The 11749-nt window shown below is 40.6% G+C and overlaps 1 protein-coding gene across 1 annotated transcript; it reads right to left on the reverse strand.

Moving 5' to 3' along the window:
• Window positions 1-1842: 1842 nt before the first annotated feature.
• hprt1l (hypoxanthine phosphoribosyltransferase 1, like) lies at window positions 1843-5131 on the reverse strand (the record flags this gene model as incomplete). Its single annotated transcript, XM_080841799.1, has 8 exons — window positions 1843-1890; window positions 2018-2094; window positions 2935-2981; window positions 3818-3900; window positions 3989-4006; window positions 4114-4179; window positions 4460-4643; window positions 4983-5131. The coding sequence occupies 8 exons, from the start codon at window positions 5129-5131 to the stop codon at window positions 1843-1845; spliced, it is 672 nt and encodes a 223-aa protein (XP_080697925.1).
• Window positions 5132-11749: the final 6618 nt, after the last annotated feature.

The following is an 11749-nucleotide window of genomic DNA, read 5'->3' on the forward strand; positions in this document are numbered from 1 at the left end:
AGTCTCACAATTAGTGAAATGGGGATCAGTGTGCAGTGAATGTGTCTCAAGTGATTGTAGTATAACAACACCTGTGTCTGGAAGGTCAATTCACTGGTCAGTATTCAGTTATCAGTATTCCTGGCTACTGTTACAACATGAAGACCAAAGATCACCCTAAGAAACTCAGAGAAAAGGTTATTGAAAAGTATAGGTCAGGGTAAGGATAAAAAAAAATGTCCAAGGCACTTAACATCCCCTGAAATTCTGTTCAATCCATCATCAAGAAATGGAAGGAATATGGCACATGTGTAAATCTGCCTAGATCAGGCCGTCCTCACAAACTGAGTGACCATGCAAGAAGGAGACTAGTAAGAGAGGCCACCAAGACACCTATGACTACTCTGAAGAAGTTTCAAGCTTCAGCAGCTGGTATGGGAGAGACTGCATACAACCATTGTTGCCTGGGTTCTTCACCAATCAAAGCTTCATGGAAGAGAGCCACTGTTGAAAAAATGCTCGACTTTGGTCTCATCAAACCACATAACCTTCTTCCACTTGACCATGGAGACTCCCGCATGCCTTTTGGTGAACTGTAGTCGATCCTTTTTTTCAACAGTGGCTCTCTTCCATAAAGCTTTGATTGGTGAAGAACCCAGGCCACAGTTGTTGTATGCAGAGTTTCTCCAATCTCAGCTGCTGAAGCTTGAAACTCCTGCAGAGTAGTCATAAGTCTATTGGTGGCCTCTCTTACTAGTCTCCTTCTTGCACGGTCACTCAGTTTGTAAGGACGGCCTGATCTAGGCAGATTTACACATGTGCCACAATCCATCCATTTCTTGATGATGGATTTAACAGAATTCAAGGGGATGTTTCCAGGCAGCATCTTTGTTTATTTTGCACCCTTAAAAACACATGGTCTCTGTTCTGTTGAGATGACATGATTATGTATGCTTTTAGGAATTTGCTATGAGCATCTAAGCAAATGTTTCAGCCTCTCTCATGTGTCCTTCATAATAACAAGTCAGACATTTCTGACTTGTGGCTCATAGTCGTCATTCAAAGGTTATTCCAGTGCATCTCACTTCCAGCTCATCAGTTCATTATGTTTATGTTCAACTCCATCTGCTGGTAAAGTGTGTAAGCATTACTACACCTCCAACACCCAGGACCTGTATCCCTAGGCCTACCTGCATGTAAGCGTTAAACACATAACATTGAGACATAATACACGGCAGACTTGCATAATATGAGTTTTTCATGTTTTTTTTTTTTTTATTGTTATTGCAGAACATGAGTCCATCATGAAAAGACACAAAACAGACCAGCATACAGAAGAATTGTGTTTTGTCATAATGCAAGTCTTGATAAGACTAACAAAAACTCATGGCTGTTACAAAGTACAGTCTAGCCACTCTTAATGAGAGTAAATAATATCAGACTCGTGGATAAAGGACAAATAATAATGGACTCCGATTTAGAATTTTTTTTTCCCACACGGATTACAGCCTGAGATTGTTGGTATCACAGGAACATTAAATCAAAATATAACAACATAAAAATGCCTTCAAATATACCCAAGGCCTCCATTGTTAAGATAAATACAATAAATTAATTTAATTCATACTTGTTATATTTACATCTAATGCTATTAAAATAATGTCTTTGAATGATTAACTAAATGTATCATATTATTCCACTTTACCCCTCAGTTATTTGTTACCCCTGCCAGACCACAGCATTTTGAAAAATGATTTCACATTCAGTGTTCTCAGATAAATGTAGAAAAATAAATTCGATTTTGAACTGAAATAAAACAGGAAACTCATTCCCAGTGATCTGACCCTGCCCATCCTGCTCCTCTCACTCTTTGTATTTCTCTTTTGCATGCTCACTCAGGATACAGATGTGCTGAATGTGGACACAAACAAATCAAAGATGAGCTGGCATTATACATATTAAGGCTTATACACACCACAGTCCAATGGTACCACTTCAAGTGCTGTAAATCACATTATTGTCAAAAGTTGCAACTTACGCTGAGGTCTCTGAAGTACTCATTGTAGTCCAACGCATATCCCACAAGGAATTTATCAGGGACTTCAAACCCAAAATCTGTAAAAGATATGCAACATCAGGGACTTAAATCCAACAGATTCAAGAAATTCAAGTGTAAAGTACCTGAACACTTAACCACAAACCTGACTAGAGAAGCCAATGAAAACCTGACTAGAGAAGCCAATGAAAACCAGACTAGAGAGGCCAATGAAAACCTGCTGTAAATCCTGCCTGTTGCATGACTTTAACATAATGAAATACATTCCAATTGGTTAATGGTCCAAGCACTGCTCATTGACTGATTTGTTGCGTCCGATAAACGCATAACGGAATGTATTCAGCGGTAAGATATCTTGTGTCCTCATGTGTGTGCCAATTCCGGGGGCAGTCAGTTATGGTTGTGTCGGTGTTTGGTTTTACATTTACATTTAGCAGACGCTTTTGTCCAAAGCAACGTACAAGGGAGAGAACAGTCCAGCTACGAGCAATAGAGACCTAGTGTGACAATAAATACTATTTTACATAAGAAATAGAAACAAAGTGCAGGAATGTAACTGCTGTAAGTGCAAGTTAAGTTTTGTAGGTGCTGGTTCTGAGGTGGGTCTGGTGTTGACCATCTCGGAGTAGGGTTTATCTTTCAGCCATGACCAGACCGAGAGCTGAGGTCATGAGCAAATGACATCTGTGCTCCCAGGATGTACTTAAAAAGATTAACAGATTCAGGCCTAAAAGCATTGCATAATCACTAACAGTGGAGGTCTGAACACAGTTGAACATGGTATTAGGGGACTGTCAGACAGAATGATTGTTAAAATGGAGTGAGCACAGAGAGCTTTTTTTTTTTTATCTCAATTCTGGAGTCTTTCTAGGACACAGCAGGGACAGAAGGGCACTCACAGTCAGGTCTGTATCCTGAACTCCTAGGTGTCCTCTTAACCAGGAGGCTGGAACAGAAGAACATGGAAAATTAGTCAGAGCCTGAATGCGGTCATCAAATGCAATCAAATGGCTATTGATGGACCAGCTACTCAACTAAGGTATCAAGGACTTGATTTTTAGTAAGCAACTGTTCATGAACAAAATCTGAACACTAACCCTAATATCAATCTCATCTGGCTTATTGTTAGATTCACTGTGACCATCATGACTATAATACCCAGAAAGACATCAAAATGATGTCAGCCTAGAACAGAGACCTCCCCTCTCGTTTCTGCTGCATGTAGTCAGACCTTCCAGAAAAGCCCTTTTACAAATGAAGCCGCCCACCACTAGAAGCTGGCCAACATTATCACATAATGCGCATTCAGTTCACTGCAGGCCAACATTAGCTCAGTTACTCTGCACATTCAGCGCTGGCATCTTTTGCTTGGCATCAGTGTATATAAAGGCAGGAGACAAGATGATGGCCTGCTGCCACAGTGTGAGTTAGTGGCATGGCAGATCAAGTCTAATGCCTCTCTCGGAGACCCACACCATCAGGTCTGAACTTAGTGCAGACGAAGGTTTAACCATTAATACTCTCAGCAACCACTCTCGCTTTTAATTCCATCCTCTATACAGGATCCTTGTCATGTGACCCGGTCGCACGTTGTGGTCAGATGCCTCAGCTCTTCTTTAGTCTGTGTTGTCAGTGTTTACATCCAAGCTTATATAACAAACGGGACCTTGCCGACTCCACATCCCTATACAAATAGGTATACAAAAGCCCTTCAATACAATGCTTCAGGTATGAGTGTTCAGTGCTGGTAAAACAAGTTGATCAACAAGAGGGGGGTCATACCTGACTACTTTCACCATTTTGGGATGATAGTCATCTAGTAACGACAGCAGTGTTTCCATGGTTTTGCCCGTTTCAACAATGTCCTGAAACACAAACCAGAAGAAAGATAGCTGTAGCCACAACACATCTGACAGTAAAGAGAACTTGTTACCACATGTATAACAATCTTACCTCAACTATCAGCACATTCTGAGGAGAGAAAGACAATTGCATCATAAGATTCAACCATAAGTTCAAGATCAAGTTCAAGAATGCTAAATGTTCACGACTGTGCAAGCAAACTGTTGCAAACTCACTTTCCCTGTAAGTGCAGACAATTCATCGCCACCAATAACTTTGACTTGGTTTGTTGATTGATCATTCTGAGAGAGCAGAAGCATTTCAGCACAGAAAATTAGAAAAGGATTATTCACTTTGTGCTCAACATATAATCTATTTAGTTCCATACAACTGGGTGTAACATTATACTTTACAGAACAGATAGACTATGAGTAACACAGTGTATAGTACAGCTCTTTAACAAGATTTCATTATACTTTACAGAACAGACAGACTATAAGTAACACAATGTATGGTACTGCTCTTAAACAAGATTATTCAAGTCAAGCGGGAAAAGCAATAGAAATAGAGATGGGCACTCACTGAGTAGCTCTTAAGTCTAATGAAATCCACAGTCAATGGTACAGATTTATCGTTGTTCTGATTAAGTGCCTTGATGAAATCTAGCAGGTCGGCGAAGAATTTATAACCACCTTTCAGCACACAAAGAGCAACTATATGATGTCCCCCCATATCTCGGATGATATCTCGGGCCAAGCGTTCAGTCCTAGGCAGAAATGCACAAAACGAAGAGGGAGGGGGGGATGTTCACAGAGAGAAGGCAGGTAGGGAAATCAAATGGCTTCACCTCGAATTTACAGTGTAAATAATGTCACTCCACTACATTTTCCGAGGCAAATTAGCTGCTATGCTTCACACACACTCGCTTCAATTCCTGTACATTAAAAGATGTAACTTAAAGGGTGTAAATGGGCACATATCTGATTCCAGAATGTGCAACGATGCATCAGTGCATCAACTGCCCACTACATACATGTAGCCTAGTTAGATCACAATACAGGACATCACAATACAGGACATCCAAACGTGAGGATCAGTCCACTACCTATCCATGATGAGTCCATGTGGAATAATGACACGATCTAAATCGTCCTCGTAGTGTTTGGGGACACAAAAGAGACCCAGCTCGTGACCCTTTTCATCGTCAGATATCTGCAATGAAGGATGCAAAGTGGGCAAAGAATTCAAAGTCATTTCTTATTGCATGTCTAGCAGCAATTTCTAACCGCAACAGTCCGTGTGTAAGTAACTTGACAGCTTTAACCATGGCGTCGTCTTTGCGAAATAGGTTGTCCTGCTGCAAACTAACAAATACAGCAAGCTATAGTAGTATAGGCCTACTATGGTATTTACGTGTGGAACTGTAACTATGGTGCATTGCAGCCTGGCAATGGTTACCTATATGTTACAAGTTATAACTCAACCTGCTTTCTAATATAGCTAGCCAATATTTAGCAGCGTCGACTCGTATGTTACAAGCCACAGGTAACGTAGCTTACTTACAATGTCAATTAAAATAGTCGTGGTATAATCATGCCTTATCAACCTTGACAGAGAAGACACTCTCGTTGTCATCTTTGTAACCAGGATTGACAACAGCGGTGGTCATTTAACCGACGAAAGGTGTAACTTAAAATACATCAATGGCATATCACTGAAAACGCAGCATCTTACCTGTAGGAAGGACGCCATCCTTGCTGAAGTTCGCCCTTGAACTGTAAACTACGATACTGTTTGTGGAGTCATATCCGTCACAACAGGGAAGAGCCTTCCAGTTAATGTTACGCCTCCAGGCAGCGAACTTAGCGTGGCCAAGGGTGAGTGATGCTCCCTGCAGTTTTAAAACCCTACGTCACAATCCAGTTTACCTAATAATCAGATTTAGACACTCCAACCTGTGCTTTGACTGGCTACCACTACGCCTTTAACGACCCTTGCGCGCACATTTTCAAAAATGTAAAATGTGCCTGTTGTAAATCTCTCGATTGTCTTTTCTCATGTAATTTGCCATCCCTAGTCCTATACCACAATCCAGCCATACATTTCTCATTAAATAAATTACATTGACTGTGCTTGTGACTGCCGCAACATGAGCAATTGTACAAGTAACCCATGTGACCAGTCCTTCCCAATGTTTTCTTTGTTTCTCTATCAAGCAGCATATGCGTCAGTCCATTTAAGTATCTTAAATATTCGTGTCGCTGTCATTCCCAGACACACAGACATAGAGAGAGAGAGAGAGAGAGAGTGAGAGAGAGAGAGAGAGAGAGAGTGAGAGTGTGAGAGAGAGAGATTTACAGTGTTACTGTTTACCAGTTAGTCAATTAGCCCTGCTGGACTCCTCTACACTGTAGCCTACCTGACAGCAAGATATTGGGCTCATGTACTGAAAAAAGTCAGTAGCCTAAATGAATGATTGCTCATCAAGGAACACTGACTTCTATTCACTGTCAGACACCAAGGTGTTACCAAGTTATCGGATTTCTTCTTTCAATTTTGTGTTATTTGATTACATTTCTGAATGATCTCAGACAGTCTCTTGAATCTTCATTTGACAGTCCTTATCTTAAAGGCGCAGGTAACACCTCACCAGTGCTCGTGCCTCCTGTGAACCACCAGCAAACCCAAATGACAGGCATCAGTACACAAACATAACTTTAGTAAGGGTTCATAATAATAATAATAATTCATTTTATTTTTAAGGCACTTTTCATTCCGAGTTACCTTCAGCATTACACTTATTCAAACAGTCAACGAGTAACTAACTTTTTTTTAATTTTTTTTTATAAGATTTCTAAAAAATCTTTCATGAAATCTAAATATTCGTTGCTGTCTAGGACAATTGCAAGTCATGAAGAATGATCCACGGAAGGAGTGGGGCGGGTCTTGTGTCGTAAACAAACATCTTCTTGGAAAAGTCAGCCTTTCCTGAAGGCCAGGGAATATCCCAGTACAATATTCAGCATCCCTGATGTTTTCCTGAAGATGGACAAGCTGCTGTTTGTTCCCCTCCCAAGTTACTGAATTTTCTCAACAGGGACCAAGGTTAATAATTTTTAATCAACTGCAACATGACCTATTAATAAACACAATCTAAGAAATTGGAGGCGCATTGCTCATTAGCTTTGAGGAATGAGTGAATGAGCTATTTGTTTGGGTTCCTGTGGCTAAATTGGTAGAGGATGGTGCTTCCAAGGCCAAGGTCATGGGGTAGATTCCCTCAGAGCACAAGCACTCCACCGCCTCACTTTCCTGTCAGATTAAGGCATCCTCAAAATGATAAATCAGTGTGTGCCTATGTACTGTGAATGAAGGCTAGATGACTACAGTTCATTGCTGCAAAGTACCCTGCCTCTAGTGGCGAAAAGGCCTAATGGCAGCTTGTCCATTCAGTGAGTGAAATGCTCCCCTTCCCTCCCTCCCTTTGCTAGTTTAGGGAAACCATTTTAATTAATTTCACTAACACTAAATAAATAAAATGGGCTCCTAAATAACACTAATGTCTTAGATTCCATGAGGTACAAATGTATAAATGTTACTACAATTAAGGGAGTCTATGCGTTAATCTATCTTTACTTAAGAAGGAGAGAGAAGATGTGAGATCTATCTTTATTCATAGAGATAGCAGCATAGTTTACAGAAATATAATTGCAAGAGTATACAAATGTTCATATTAAAGCAAAATACATGTATATTTATATGTAAAATTTAATAATTAGTTCACATGGTTGTTCACATGATGGTTAACACACACACACTCACACATGCCCACACATTCACGCGTAAACGTTGCCTCCATAAGGTCCAAAATGATGGACAAATTCACGTCAAGCAAATGAAAACCAAAGAAAAAAGGAAAAAAAATATATATATATATATATATATATATATTTCATAAACATGATGACACTCAAATACACATACACACACTCATACACACAACAAGAGCATACAATCTGCTGGTGGCAGGGCAGAGTTATACTTTAATTTGTATTCAGAGACGTATCAACTTCCCACCTCGAACAAACATCAGACCACTTCACCAGCCTCTCACAGATATCAGAGCATCGACACTTCACCTTCTCACTTCCCTTCTTCTCCCTCATGACAAGCAATCTCACGAAGGCAACTACAGATCTGACAGACAGACAGACAGACATACAGACACCCAACCCTTCCCACTTACGCTTCACTCCGACTGAGCTGCATAGCAGTTTCAGGAGATGGTCACATGCACTTCAGTCAGTCACTAAAATGCCTAATCCAAACTGGGTCAGTAACACCAAGAGAACAAAACCCACACTAAATGTTAATGTTGTTTGTTATCTTCTGAACTCTTTTGTTTTCTTTTTTTGTTTTTTTTTCTTCTCCAAGTTTAACGACGAAATCTAATGTTTTGAATATCTAGTATATACAAAAGCTTCATAAAAAGTATGAGGGCAAGGCTTGCGAAGGCACAAAATACTTCAAGAACACACAAACAAAAATAGTACGTATACTAAGTGATAAACATGTTTCAACTCGACAAATGTTACAATGGTATGAAAGAGATTTTACTTTTTTTCTGTTCTTCGAGATCTTAAAATGCAAAGATGACAAAAACGCTTCAAAAGACATACATCGAAGTAGTGACATCATCATGGTGAAATAAGAAAAATCATTTTCAAAGGATTTCAGTTTTGAACACAAAGGTTTTTTTTTTTCTTTACGCTCTGCTGCCATAACATCTTATACAAATAGAGTGTAAAATCATGGTTGGTCCAGAGTTAGATGTAGTGTCAATTTGATCTCTCCTACACCGTGAGGTAATCAAGCACATTCTCTCTAACACTCCGACAACCAGAGTGGCTTTTTCAGGATGGGTTTGTTGGTTGGTATGTTTGCTTGTTTCTATGGCTTGCTTGCGGTCCCCGAGCCAAATGTGCTTAGCAGTAAACACCCCCCAGTAGGGTCACTGGATGCTGAGAGGAGCTCAACAAAAGGACAACAATCACAGTTTGGGTGCACAGTGATGGCGATAGCCGCATTGTCTCGCATCACAGAGCTGACACTGAGCTGAATGCAGCCATGGGACCGTCGACACAGGGCTATTCTGCACGGGTTAACCCCCCTGGGAAATCTCTCTTGCTTTCCTGTGTATGCATGTTACAGTATGTCTATTTGGTTCAAATGTACACAGTACATTTCATCATTTCACCTTTATGAAAAAATACTGCATCTCGCCCCCACGCTCGGGTGAGGAAGTACAGACACATCAGGAACAGAATGATCAATGTACAGGTCATGGAAAGAGGCCACACACACAGCATGACCACTAGTTTTGTCTTCTCGTCTCTTATAAAGTCAGGATAACGAATGTATGAAAGTAATGAAGAAAGGACAAATGGACACGACAAGAACACCTGACGTGGACTTCTCACCAAAGTTAGCTATAAAAAAAATGTTTAAAAAAAAGACTTTGTGACATGCATGTTATTAAAAAAAGAAAAAAATGACATGGTTTTGATTCTGAATGTAAATGAGAGCTGTAAACACACACATATGTACACAATGCTGGATACAAGACAGGGCTGGACACACACACACACACACGTCACTTTAAAGTCTTTTCTAGCACTGCTGGACATGACGGCCCATAAAACTGGATGTCCCCGAGACGGAGCTCGAGATGGAGCCTGAGATGTGGCACTAACTTTAGTTACCTGGATGAAAGGGTTTGTGCCTGAAGATGTGGCACTAACTTTAGTTACCTGGATGAAAGGGTTTGTGCCTGGAGAGATCCAGAGATATGTTGTCTCCCTCATAGGACCGTCTAGGTTAATGATTTTCTATTATTTTTTTACTGATATGACTGGAAATGTAAACATCACAACAAGTGTCCATAGTCACTACATGTGGCACCTTAACGTAGATCAGAAATGGTTGCCAATGAAAAAGTTAATTCTGCTATGTGCACCCAGGATGAGCCACCCCTCAAATCTTTTCTGACCCACAAAAAGCCACGTCAGATGAACATCTACGCCATTTACAACCACTACAGAAACACACAACTCTGTTAAATAGCAAAATATGCTGTATATCCTTCTATTAAAACACACACACACTGATACATTATGTATACATTGTACACGCAGTACTCATGTGTTTGTGCACAAATAGACGCTGATAGCCCCTACAGATGCACACAAAAGCAGTGTGGCCTACTTCTGACTGGAATGAATGAGAAGCTACGTACCTAAACCTTCTGTTATCTATTAACAGGCGCTACTTGAATCGCCTGCCTCATCTTACAAGAAGTCATGTACTGACAACAAGGAGCACTCTCCCCTCACCCACCCACACAAACACACAGATGTACACACACTCTCACAGGAACACACAATACAAAAAGATTTACAAAAAATAGACCATGACGGCAGAAGAAAATAGGAGTATGAAAATGTTGAACATGCAACAGTTACCTATGGAGAAAGATACTGGTTTTGGTATAAAAACACAACACAAAGCCCTAGAAAGCCTTACAAGTGACTTGGAAACACAAGAGCAACGGGCTTGCTGTGGGCCAGAGGAGAGGGTCTCTTCTGCTAAGGCCTCTGGTTGTGCACAGCCCTCTAAAGTGCTAAAGATTACCATGGTTAAAAAAATACACTTAAAAAGAGTATAGATTTCAATAACAATAAGTCGCTTTCTGTTAAATGGACCACAGGAAAAAGAATCATCTACTTTAAAAAAAAAGGAGGACAACTTAAGAGGAAATGAAAAGAGAAAGAAGAGTTGCGTTAATGACTTCACAGTTGGGAAAAAAAGGAGAGGAGGCAGTGAAAAACAAAGTGCTGACATGGGACACAGGTGTAGCATAATACTCCCCCCATGTGATATGAGACATAGGTGTAGCATAATACTCCCCCCATGTGATATGAGACACAGGTGTAGCATAATACTCCCCCCATGTGATATGAGACATAGGTGTAGCATAATACTCCCCCCATGTGATATGAGACATAGGTGTAGCATAATACTCCCCCCATGTGATATGAGACATAGGTGTAGCATAATACTCCCCCCATGTGATATGAGACATAGGTGTAGCATAATACTCCCCCCATGTGATATGAGACATAGGTGTAGCATAATACTCCCCCCATGTGACATGGGACACAGGTGTAGCATAATACTCCCCCCATGTGATATGAGACATAGGTGTAGCATAATACTCCCCCCATGTGATATGAGACACAGGTGTAGCATAATACTCCCCCCATGTGATATGAGACATAGGTGTAGCATAATACTCCCCCCATGTGATATGAGACATAGGTGTAGCATAATACTCCCCCCATGTGATATGAGACATAGGTGTAGCATAATACTCCCCCCATGTGATATGAGACACAGGTGTAGCATAATACTCCCCCCATGTGATATGAGACACAGGTGTAGCATAATACTCCCCCCATGTGATATGAGACATAGGTGTAGCATAATACTCCCCCCATGTGATATGAGACATAGGTGTAGCATAATACTCCCCCCATGTGATATGAGACACAGGTGTAGCATAATACTCCCCCCATGTGATATGAGACACAGGTGTAGCATAATACTCCCCCCATGTGATATGAGACATAGGTGTAGCATAATACTCCCCCCATGTGATATGAGACATAGGTGTAGCATAATACTCCCCCCATGTGATATGAGACATAGGTGTAGCATAATACTCCCCCCATGTGATATGAGACATAGGTGTAGCATAATACTCCCCCCATGTGATATGAGACATAGGTGTAGCATAATACTCCCCCTATACGA

This window comes from Sprattus sprattus (assembly GCF_963457725.1).
Source record: "Sprattus sprattus genome assembly, chromosome: 7".
NCBI classification, from domain to species: Eukaryota; Metazoa; Chordata; class Actinopteri; order Clupeiformes; family Clupeidae; genus Sprattus; species Sprattus sprattus.